The sequence below is a fragment of the Dasypus novemcinctus genome, chromosome 14 (assembly GCF_030445035.2).
Source record: "Dasypus novemcinctus isolate mDasNov1 chromosome 14, mDasNov1.1.hap2, whole genome shotgun sequence".
In the NCBI taxonomy this organism is placed as follows: Eukaryota; Metazoa; Chordata; class Mammalia; order Cingulata; family Dasypodidae; genus Dasypus; species Dasypus novemcinctus.
The window spans coordinates 109,026,445-109,037,647 of NC_080686.1; the positions used below are offsets into that span (position 1 = coordinate 109,026,445).

General features: G+C 63.1%; 1 protein-coding gene across 12 annotated transcripts in view; it reads left to right on the top strand.

Moving 5' to 3' along the window:
- The window catches only part of MROH1 (maestro heat like repeat family member 1), a 95,557-nt gene that overhangs the window by 84,127 nt on the left and 227 nt on the right, over positions 1-11,203 (top strand). For 7 of the 12 annotated variants that reach the window (XM_058276178.1, XM_058276173.1, XM_058276175.2 and 4 more), the window contains 11 exons: positions 3,606-3,760; positions 6,197-6,362; positions 6,708-6,904; positions 8,816-8,953; positions 9,063-9,177; positions 9,624-9,770; positions 9,845-10,033; positions 10,151-10,306; positions 10,390-10,524; positions 10,597-10,699; positions 10,783-10,848. In XM_058276178.1, coding sequence (XP_058132161.1) covers positions 3,606-3,760; positions 6,197-6,362; positions 6,708-6,904; positions 8,816-8,953; positions 9,063-9,177; positions 9,624-9,770; positions 9,845-10,033; positions 10,151-10,306; positions 10,390-10,524; positions 10,597-10,699; positions 10,783-10,848 — 1,567 coding nt within the window. Of the gene's footprint in view, positions 1-3,605; positions 3,761-5,274; positions 6,363-6,707; positions 6,905-8,815; positions 8,954-9,062; positions 9,178-9,623; positions 9,771-9,844; positions 10,034-10,150; positions 10,307-10,389; positions 10,525-10,596; positions 10,700-10,782; positions 10,849-11,203 lie in introns of those variants that run through there. The other 5 variants (XM_058276182.2, XM_058276179.2, XM_071208084.1 and 2 more) reach the window with 2 other exon arrangements.

Here is an 11,203-nt window from a genome sequence, read left to right on the forward strand (position 1 = left end):
GCCCAGGTTCATGTTCACAGTGTTGCCAGGCCTCGCCCGGGAAGGGGTCCTCACCCCCAGTTTTTTACAGTGCCTGCTCCCCACCTTGCTGGCACGCATGATCCAGCACGTGTGCATCCTGTACCTGCAGACGCACGGGGAAGCCATTTTCCTCCTGCCCCGTGAGACCCTGGGGGTCCCTCTCAAAGACGCCTGGACATTGTACCAGGCTGGACTGAGCACCCCTGCACACAGCGCAACGCCTGAAACAGCCTGTGGGGAGGACGGTGCAGTAGCTTCCGATGTGGGTCAGAACGTGTGAGGAAGCCAAGCAAAGACAGTGAAGGAAGAGACTCCACGGAGAGGCAGACCAGAGACCCTGGCCACGGGCCACGTGGTTTCCAGCAGGCCACCGAGACCACGGCATGGGGAAGGGGTCTTGGCAGCACACGGTGCTGGGACAACCAGAGAGGCACATGCAGAGGAACAAAACTGGACCCCTATTTCATACCACGTACAAAATTAGCGCAATATGGACCAAAAGTCTGACTATAAGAGCTAATGCTATAAAACCCTTAGAAGAAAATGTAGGGGGAGATCTTCACAACCTTGGATTTTGGTAGTGGGTTCTTAAGTGTGACACAAGAAGCATAAGTTGCAAAATTTAAAAAAATAGATGGGTTTTGTGCACCAAAGGTTACTAAAAGAGTGAAAAGACAACCCATAGAATGGAAGAAAATATTTGCAAATCATATACCTGATAAGGGATCCATAACCAGAATATATAAAAAGAATGCCTAGTTTAAAAGTGGGCAAGCAACTCATCCCGTAGAGGGCCCACAATCCATGCTGTGGATTGTGTACTTACCTCTTTTCATATTTCTAAATAAACTCCTTAACCCTTGCCAACCTTAAAAAAAAAAAAGAAGTGGTCAAAAGGAGAGCAGGAGCAGGTATAGCTCAGTTGTTGAACGTACCTCCTTAAAAAAAATGAATTAGTGAAGGACTGGAACAGACGTTTCTCCAGAGATACACTAATGGCCATAAGGACCTGAAAAGATGCTTCCCACGACCACTAGTTAGGGAACGCCCCGCTCTGTTACTTCTCACCCACCAGGGTGGGTGTGGGATGCCAGGGGCTGGGGAAGGGGAAGAGATGGGAGTGACTGCCAGTGGGTAGGGGAGTAGGTGACGAAGATGTTCTAGAATTATTGTGATGGCCGCACAGCCCTGTGAGAGTACTAGAAACCACTACTGAACAAGGGCGCGAGTGGCGGATTGTACAGTATATGAACTGCACCTCCGTCAAGCTAATGTGCCTCAGCTACTGCCCACAGTGATCTGCAAGCTCAGTGCAATCCATACCAAAACCCCAGCGGCCTTTATGCAGAAGTAGAAAGCAGATCTTCATACCCACATGGGATTGCCAGGGGCCTGAGCAGCCAAAACAAACTTGAAGGGCAAAGTTGGAGGACTCACACTTCCTGATTTCAAAACTTACTACAAGTCTACAGTAATGACACAGTGTGGTCCTCGCTTAAGGATAGACACATATACCAGTGGCATAGAATGGAAGTCCAGGGATGAATCTACACCATCTCTTGTGCTCTCGACAAGGGTGCCAAGTCCATTCAACAAAGTCTCATCAACAGATGGTGCTGGGGCAACTGGACATCCACAGGCAAGAGAATGAGTGTGGCCCCAACTCACCACACGCAAAAACGAATTCAAACGGGCTCAGCGACCTGAAGATGAGATCTACTTCTATACAAGCAATCATTGAGAAACATCTTCAGGGCCTTGGGTTCTTAGCGTTTACACTACCAGCACAGGCAACAAAAGAGGAAGTAGGTAAATGGACTTCGTAAAAATTAAAGCCTTTTGTGCATCAAACGGCATTATCAAGAAAGTGATGACAGCCTACGGATTGGGGGAAAATATTTGGAAACTGTATATCTGCTAACGGCTTACCATCCAGAATATATAAAGAACTCCTACAACAAAAGGCAATATGATTAGCCTTTAGGGAAATGCAAATTAAAACTACAATGAGCACCAGGGCATGTGCAGGACTTTGCAAACAACGATCTGTTTTCCTTTTTAAAAGTACATTGAGATAGCACTTCACACCCACTAGGATGGCTGTTATTTTAAAAACTGACAAGAACAAGTGTTGGTGAGGACGTAGAGAATTAGGAATACTTGTACATTTTCTGTGGCAATGTAAAAATGGTGCTACCGCTGTGGAAACAGTTTGACAGTTCCTCAGAAAGTAAACGTATCATTACCATATCACCCAGCAATTTCACTCCTAGGTATGTATCCCAAAGATTTGAAAGCAGGGACTTGAACAGGTATTTATACACCGATGTTCACAGCAGCATTATTCGCCACAGTCAGAAGGCGGAAGCACCAGTTGCCCGTCAACAGGTAGATGGAAAACAGAACGTGGTGTAGACACAAGATGGAATATGCAGCCATGAAAAGAAGAGCTGCAGCAACAAGGATGAACCCTGAAGAAACGATGTTGGGTGCAATGAACCAGAAGCAAAAGGACAGATACTCTACGATTTCTCTTTTATGAAATAGTTAGAACAAGCACATTCATAGAAGCGGGGCAGAGCAGTGGTCACCAGGGTGGCAGGGACCGGGCACTGTCGCTGAATGAGGAACTTTGGTTTGGGATGATGAAAGCAGCCTGGAAGTAGACAGTGGTGACAGTTACACAGTGTTGAAGTGAACTTAATGTCAAGAATGGTCCACATAAAATGACTGAAGTGATTTTTATGTTATGTATGTTTTGCCACAATAAAAAAAATCACTTTAAAAAAATCACAAGGCAGGGAGGTACAGAAACCATAATGAAAGAACATGTCATGATGAGAAAAGACCAGGCAAGTAACAAAACAACCGGCTGGTCCTTTGTGGAACTGAAAGTGCCGTCACCGGAATGGAGAACCGGGTGGATGGGTTAAAAGTGATGGGGACAGCTCACGAGGACAAGGGAGATGTCCAGAAGGCACGCGGCGATGCTGGGAGGGCCGGGTGGGAAGGGAGCCCCTGGCGGAGGGAGGCGCGTGGGGGAGGCTTACCTTCCAGAGCCCCGACCGGCACGCTTACCTGGAGGCCCACAGCCCTGGACGACACCCGCCCGGATGCCCGAGAGGCTGCCGGTGCCTGGGATTCCCAGGAAGGAGCTATGCTGGGCCTTTCGTGAATTTTGAATTTGGTGGTTGTATTACATATCAAAGAGTGTTTTTTCCATTCTTGGAGAAAGAAAAAAGCAACTAAATCCACACCTGGGCACTTGGGGAAACTACAGAACCCCAGGGACAAGCTGGAAACCTTACGGGGAGCCCTGGCCAGGCACCGCAGGCTTTGCGCCGCGTCTGCACCTGGTCACGTGTCCTTGGTGGCGAGGCACAACTGCGGGTGCTGCTTGAGGGTGCTGAGAGCTAGGGCTCGTGCTTCCTGCTGCCCGCGGCTGCTCAGGCACCTGGTGCCAGCCCCTCCCCACTCCTCGGCACACCTTCCCGCCAGCCACGACAGCCCTGGAAGGGGGTGTGTCCCGGGGAGCCCGCCCGGGCCAGGGCCGGGTGCAGGGGTGACGGCCCCCTGGCCCCCAGGTGCCCGAGATCGTGAGCGTGCTGCGCTCCAAGCTGCAGGAGCCCCTGGAGGAGCACGTCCTGAAGGCCGCCCAGCACAGCGTCTACCTCCTGGCCTGCCAGCACTGCGCCGCCGTGGTGACCAGCCTCCTGGGCAGCCCCCTGCCCTTCGACAGGTACCACAGGGCCGGGCCGGGCAGCGGGGCGGTGACCCGCAACCTGAGCCACGTCAGCTGCCCACGGGCTGCGGCATCTGCGCGTTTAGGCACCTGCTCATTGAGGCAGGCACGGTATCTCGCTTGCTGTGGAGGATGCAGGCGTCTGCTTGTAGCGTGGCACTGCATCTGCTCGTGTGCAGGAGGCACTGGGACCAGAACCTGGGACCTCCTGTGTGGTAGGCGGGCGCCCAGCTGGTTGAGCCGCGTCCGCTTCCCCCAGCCCTTCTATGGCCGTCAGCTGGAGACAGTCTCCTGCACTCGGGCCCTCCCAGCCCCCAGCTTCCACCAGGGGCTCGTGCTTTGCTGCTCTCTGCCCCAGGGGCCAGGGGCCCTTCTGCAGCCACCTCCCTGCCTCCGCCTTCAGCCACCTTGCCCAGCCAGCAGCTCTGCCATGGGCTGCCCGTCTCTGTCGCCAGGACCCCTCCTGGCTGGCGTTCCGTGGGGTCTCTGCCGCCTTCCAGGTGCCGGTGTTCTGCGTGCCACTCGCCCACAGTGAAGCATGGTCTCATTAGAGGTGGGAGGTCATGGCCCCGTGCTTACTCTGTCTTACTCTGTTCTTTTTCCTTAACGCCCCTTGTTGTCGTTCTGAGATCGACAGATCTTATATTTTCTTCTCCGTTCACTTGTGAGTTGCACACTCCGCCCCTTGTCCTTCAGCAGTTGCCCGTCGGGTGACTACACGTGATCACGTGCGTGTAAAGCCCACCACACACAGCCTGGCCTGCGCCGCCCAGCCGTGCATCACAGAGGTCGCCCACCAGCCCAAGCTGTGCCCACGCGGCTTCGCAGCCCACGCTTGCTTCACTTGGTTTTGAGGGGCAGCGACGCCAGGATGGCATGCCTGGCTCCAGCAGCTGCCCCGGCTGAGGCCCCAGACCTGCACGGGCCCTGGGACGGCCCTGCCTGGCCTTGTACTCCGGATCTGGCCGCAGTGTGGCCTGCTGGCTGCTCACCAGGGCGCTGTCTTCAGGATCCGCGAGCGGCTGTGCGGGGCTCTGCCTGGCTGCGCAGTGTCATTCTCTTCGGAATGAGCACGCTGTTTGGGGGCTGGGCCGCTGGCCTTGGGGTCTAGGGACGCGACGCTTTGGCCGTCCTAGCCTGGTCCCCGCGGGCGTGTCCTGGGGTGAGAGCGCTGCCAGCCGGTCAGCACGCCTCGTCTGACCTGCACTGCATCCGTGAGACCCATGAGGAGGACAGCCTCTATGTTCATAAACGCCTTTTAAAAGGCCAAGGGGGAAGAGGACACACAAACCGCATCCGGGAGTCGAGTTTCAGGATCCGTGGATGGAGTGCCCCCGGCACGCGTGCCCTCTCGGCTCACGCCGCCTGCGGCTGCTTGCGTGTGCGACGGCGGTCAGCAGGCCGAGCACCACCCGGCCCTTCCAGGTCGGCTGGGCCGCGCCCGCGCAGCGCGCCCTGCTGGCACCCTCGTTCACCTTCCCCTTGCTTCTGTCTTAACCCTCTGCCTGCAGCATGCCCTCCAGAGGGTCCGCGGCTATAAGCCCCCTCCTGGTTTACCTGCGACCTCTTCATTTTCCTGCCCCTGGAGCAGCACTCTGCAGGACGCTGCCGCCTGGGCCTTGTGCGGGGTGGCCAGTCTGCTGGCCTCCCGCAACTATGCGGTGCCCGCCCCTCTCCTGGGGTCCGCTGCCTTTGGCTGCCGCTGGTTTCTGCCATTTCCTGGGGTCCAGGTGGGGTCTCCGTCGGCTTGTCTGCCAGGCTGCTCGGTGCTGCTCGGGCCCGGGATGGCGTCTGTCGGTTCTGTGGAGCTCTCAGCCATCCCCCTCCCCGAGTCCCACTCCAGGCGCTTTGCTCCTTGGTCCCCTGAATCTCTGTGTCGTCCTTCCTCTGCACGGGGCTCGGGCATTCTTCAGATTGGGCTTGAGTTCGCTGCTTCCCTCTTCTGCTGTGTCCAGGCAGGCGTCACCACTCACTTTCTCATCTCTAAAAGGGTTACTTGGTTCTCTTTCAAGTTTGCTGTGTCCATTTCTTAAGTATTCACCTCTCACGAGGTACCTGAAGCTGGTTGTTTCTTTGTGCCTGCTCGGCAGAGCTGCTCCGCGGGGCCTGAGCACCATCCCTGCTCCTGCAGCAGCCCCTTCTCCCCCGTGCACTGGCTTCTCTGACCAGGTGCTGGGGGCTGGGCTGGGCAACGTGCGTGCTTCTGGCAGGCCCAGGGGGTCTTCCTGGGGCCACCTGCTCCCTCCTCCACGCACAGCCCCTGCCCGCCTGGGTCCCGTCTCCTGCCTGCTGGCACCAGGGCAGCCTGGATGGCCCCTGGGGTGTGCTCGGGGCGGGGTCAAGGGACCGCTCCCCGTCTGGCCACACAGTGGGGCAGCGAGGGGTGGCTGGCAGGTCGACTGGCCGTGGCCTCCAGGTGGCACCCCTCCGCAGCGTCACCTGCACCCTGTGGCGGGCCCTGGCTGTGTCCCCCGGCCTCACCGCGCAGGTGCTGGAGCTGCTGCTGGAGAAGATGTGCAGAGACGTCCCGTTCAAGGAGAGCCGACCCTTCCTGCTGAGCAGCGCGCCCGGGCGCGTGGCCACCGTGCTGCCCCTCGCGGTGAGTGCGGCTCCGAGCAGGCCTGTGCCTCCCTGCCCACGTGGCATGCACCAGGGCTGGGCAGCCCTCAGGAGCACGGCGCCCGCTTCCCCGCGGCTGAGCCCAGGCTCGGGGAGGGCCTCGCAGGCGTCCGCCGGCCCAGGCAGCGCTGTGCTCTGGCCTGCGTGCGGGGCCCAGCTCGCCACCCGAGAGGCAGGGAAGCCGTACAAGTTTCCTGCCCGCCCCCCCCCGCCTGCGCCAGGGCCTCCAGATGCGGGGTGGGGTGGGCACACGAGCTGGCCGGGAGGCGGCCAGCCCGGGTGCGGGGCCTGCCTGGCAGGAAGGGACCAGGCCACTCTCGCCCAGGCCACGAGCGCGCTGCTGGAGGTGCTGGCCTGCCCCGCGGCAGGGCCCGCCGTGCTGGAGCGCTACGCCGATCTGTTCGCCGGCCTCCTGCTGCGCCTCAGCTGCTCCGTCGGCGTCCAGCTGCCCCGGAGCCTGCAGGCCAAGGACAGGAGGGGTGCAGGCACGCCCCCGGCCACCAGGGCCCTCGAACCCTGCAGGTAAGACCCCTGCCCCACCCCCTTTTGTAAACAGCAGTACACGCGTGTGCGTGAGGCATGCTCGTGCATGGCGCTGTGTGCGGGGTCCACATGTCTCCAGGGCCGCCCAAGGCGGGTGCCGGGAGCTGGGCCCATCAGACCCCCACCCCTCCCTGGGGCACACCCAAGGGCGGCGCGAGGCTGCCAGTGCCGTCGCCCCAAGCACACCCGTCTCTGTCCCCTCCTACTGACCTGGCCTGGGGTGCACACCCCAGGATTGGGGTGCAGCCTCAGCCCACGCCGCCACCGCAGGATTGCCTGGCAGCAGGCCACTTCGTGAACCCGCTTTAGGAGATGCCCACGTGTCCAGCCGGCTGGGCTCCTGGTGGGCCAGGTGGAGGCCCCAGGGAAGCAGGGCTGCTCCCGTGAGGCCTGGGCTGTGGGGCCCCAGGCCCAGGCTTGTTCCCTCTCGGCCCCGACAGCAGCTGACAGCGCTCAGTCACGCCCACACAGATGCCACCGCACCAGCAGGATTTAGGGGCGCAGCAGGCAGAGGCAGCGCTGACCCCAGCCAAGCCTGGCCCCTCCGGCGTGCTGCAGAGGGCCGAGCAGGCTGGGCATCTGGGCGGCTGGCCTGGACGGGAAGGCTGGCCTGCTGCCGAGGCTGGCCCCCAAGCGCTGGGCTGTTGCTGGGGCAGCTGCCCCCCTCCCCAGCCCCGACTCGGGGGCGCGATGTGGGCACCTGCCAGGACCGTCTGTGTGCAGGGGCAGAAGCCCCACAGCCGTCTAGGCTAGAGGCCAACAGGGCGGGGCCTTTGGCCCCCCCACCCCTCCACAGATCTCACACTGCCCAGGGAGGCCCCGGGGGCAGCAAGGGTCCCGGGGGCAGCCTGGAGGCCCTGGGGCTCCCCTAGCACTCAGCAACCCCTGCAGAGCGTGGCCAGGCCCTTCTGCCCCCACTGCTCTCCACACGCCCCAGCATGGCTGTCTGCCCGCGGCCCACAGCCTCTGACGGCCCTCGGCTCAAAGCCGGGACCAGCTCGAGGACGCCTGTCGAGCCTGCGCACAGCCGACTGGTAGACGGTGCTGTTGGCGCTGGCGCAGTGCCCGCCTTGGAGCTCCTGTCCTGGCCGGGGAGGGCGTGATGGGGCTGTGGCACGTCAGAGGGCGGCTGTGGGCCCTGCACCCCCCCACCCCGGGACCACTCGAGTGTCCTGTCTGAGCCGGCGAGCAGGAGCGGGGCAGACGCTCAGGCTCTGGAGAGGTTCCAGTATCCGACTCATTTCCTGCTCGGCTCCTGGGCTCCTGCCTCCCCTGCAGAGAGGGGCGGGGCTGGGATGTGCTCGCCCAGCCTAAAGCCGGCCAGGGTCCCTGCCCTTGGCCAGGGAAGGGGACAGCAGGGGGCAGTGGCCCCCAGAGGCGGCAGCTGCAGATGCAAGAGCCACAGGCTTGTGGGGGCAGGAGAGGCTGTGTGGCCTGTGTGCTGGGGGGGGGTGGCCTGAGGGCCAGCTGCCCTGCCTGGGGGCCCGGGCGTGGGGTGCTGGGCTTAGTGAGCTCAGGAAGGCAGCTGTGAGAACACCAGCACAGCACTGCCACCCCGAAAGCCTCAAGGGGTGCAGCAAGTGCCAGCAGCTGGCAGGCAGCAGCCTGCTTCCCTGTAGCCAGGTCCAGGAGTGCAGAGCGGGGGCGCTCCTGTCGCCTCCCTGGCCTGACCCCATTGTGGCTCCCACAGGCCTTCTCCATGGGAGGGGGCTTCTCACTGGGGCTGCTAGGACAGAGGGGTTCCCCTCCCCCACTTGGGCATCCCTCCAAGGCCTGCACGGGCTACAGCACATCCTGTCCAGCACACCCCTGGGGTGCCTTCCTGAGAGCGTGCCTGGGGGCCCAGTGTGCGCCCCTCTTGGGAGTCCTATGCACCACGTCCCCCCGCAGCTTGGCAGTGGATGCCCTGCAAGCCATGCTGCTGCGGGCAGGCAGTGAGGAGGTGGTCAAGCTCGTGGAGCGAGAGGGGGGCTGGGAGCTGCTGAGAACCTCCGAAGGCCACGAGGAAGGGGTCGCCCGGCTGGCCAGGTAAGCAGGGCGGCCCCTGGTCCTACCTGCTGAGGGGGGGTCTCCCAGCCAATGTGGTGGGGGCCTCCACCTGGCCCTTGCTCAGGCCAGCTGGCTCCACCTCCCCCAGCGCCATGGCCAAGCACGCGGGCCCCCGGCTGCCCCTGGCGATGAAGGCACTGGTCTCCACTCAGAGTTGTGTCTACGAGGTCCAGAGGGTCACCTCCACAGCCTTCCTCGCAGAGGTGAGGGCCCAGGGGGTCTGCCACACTGCCCTGGGCTGGGGCAGGACTCACCTCGGCTCTGCCTCTGCAGGGGGAGGGGAATGGGGCAAGGAGACCCCACCGGGGGAGGCAGGATGGCCAGACCCCAGGAAGGCCGCTAGCCCGGTGCTGCCTGGGCCGGAGCCCACCGGGCACCTCAATGGCCAGGGGAGTGAGAGCTCTGTGGGTGGAGGGGGTGCTGGCCCAGTCTGCTGGAGGGGAGCCTGGCTGGCCTGGGGGAGGGGTGGGGGCAGAGGCTAGGTCTCCTGAGGCTAGGAGAAGCAGCCCTGCCCTGTGGCTGCCAGTGTTGGGCCAGGGTGGGGTGGATGCGGGGTGCTCCAAGCCCCAGGTGGGAGGGGTTCAGAGGAGCCAGAGCGCAGCCTCGAGGCCCAGCTTCCTGCGCCATGCGCACCTGCTCCTCCCCGCAGCTGCTCCGCAGCAACGTGGCGAAGGACCTGCTGCTGCTGGAGTCGCTGCTGGACAACCTGGCGGCCCGGCAGAAGGACGCCAGCGCCAGCGTGCGGCGCCTGGTGTTGCGCGGGTTGGCCAACGTCGCCACCGGCTCCCCGGACAAGGTGGGCCGCGGGGCGAGGCGGGGCGGGGAGGGGCGGCCAAGGGCTGAGCGCGGGCTGAGCGCGGGCCTCGGCAGGTGCGGGCGCACAGCCCCCAGCTGCTGTCGGCCATGATCGCGGGCCTGGACGACGCGGACGAGCCGCACGGCCCGGTGGTCCTGGAGGCCATGGAGGGCCTGGCGCGTCTGCTGGCCCTGCTGGAGCCCGGCGAGCTGCGCTCGGTGCTGCTGCACGTCGCCATCCGCATCCGGCCCTTCTTCGACAGCGTAGGCCATGGGGTCCCGGCCCCGACCCGCCCCCACCCCCGCCCAGCGCGCGGCTTCCGCCCCTTCCCCCGCTTCCCGGCGCCCTCACCCCCACCCCCGCCCCCGCCCCCGCCCCAGGAGAACGCGGAGCTGCGCCGCGCCGCCTTCGGCCTCTTCGGGCACCTGCACAGGGCCTGCCACGGGGACTGCGAGGACGTGTTCCTGGAGCAGGCCGTGGGCGGGCTGGCGCCCCTGCTGCTGCACCTGCGCGACCCCCAGGCCCCGGTGGTCAGCGTGAGTGGAGGTGGGGTCGGGGGCGTGGGGTTGGCGTCAGGTTGGCGTCAGGGGCACCGGGGGCTCAGCGTCGTGCCCTGCAGGCCTGCAGGTTCGCCCTGCGCATGTGCGGCCCCAACCTGGAGTGCGCGGAGCTGGAGGCGGCGTTCCAGAAGCACCTGCAGGAGGGCCGCGGCCCGCACCTGGGCGAGTTCTTCAACGTGGCCACCAAGCACCTGGTGCGGCGGGGCCGGGGCAAGGGCTGCGGTGGGGGCCTGGGGACGCGCGCTGACTGCCTGCCCGCCCCGCAGATGCACCGCTTCCCCGACGCGCTGGGCCGCCTTCTCAGCACCAGCCTCTTCTACTTCAAGAGCCCCTGGGAGGGCGTGCGCGCCGCGGCGCCCATGCTCGTCGGTGAGCCCGCCGCCACCCCCCCCCCCCGTGGCCCGCCCCCTGCTCCTCCTCCCCGCCCCCTGACCGCCCCCCGTCCCCCGCAGGCTTCCTGGTGCTGCACGCAGACTCCGAGAGCACGCCCCAGGTGGACCTGGAGCAGCTCCTAGCCGGTGAGTGTGCGCCCCCACGCCCGCCCACTCCCAACCCGCACGGCTCCACTGGGGCCCTGCTGACCCTGTGGGCAACGGGGAAACTAAGTGATTTTCCTGGATTTCAAGGATTTTTTCCTTGTCACTGGTGACCTCATCGTCTCTGGTAATTCACGGAAACTTCCTAACTGTTCCAAGAGAGCTTAAAAAACACTAAAAAAGGAAAAACTATCTTTCCGCTGGCTCCTGAGCCCTCCCGGGCGGCACAGGCCAGCCCCCTTTCAGCAGAGCTGGGCCCTCCCTGCGCTGGAGGCGGGGCCGGACCCCGGGGACACTGGGGGCTGGGGCCTGGCGGAGGGCCCCCCAGGCAGCTGCC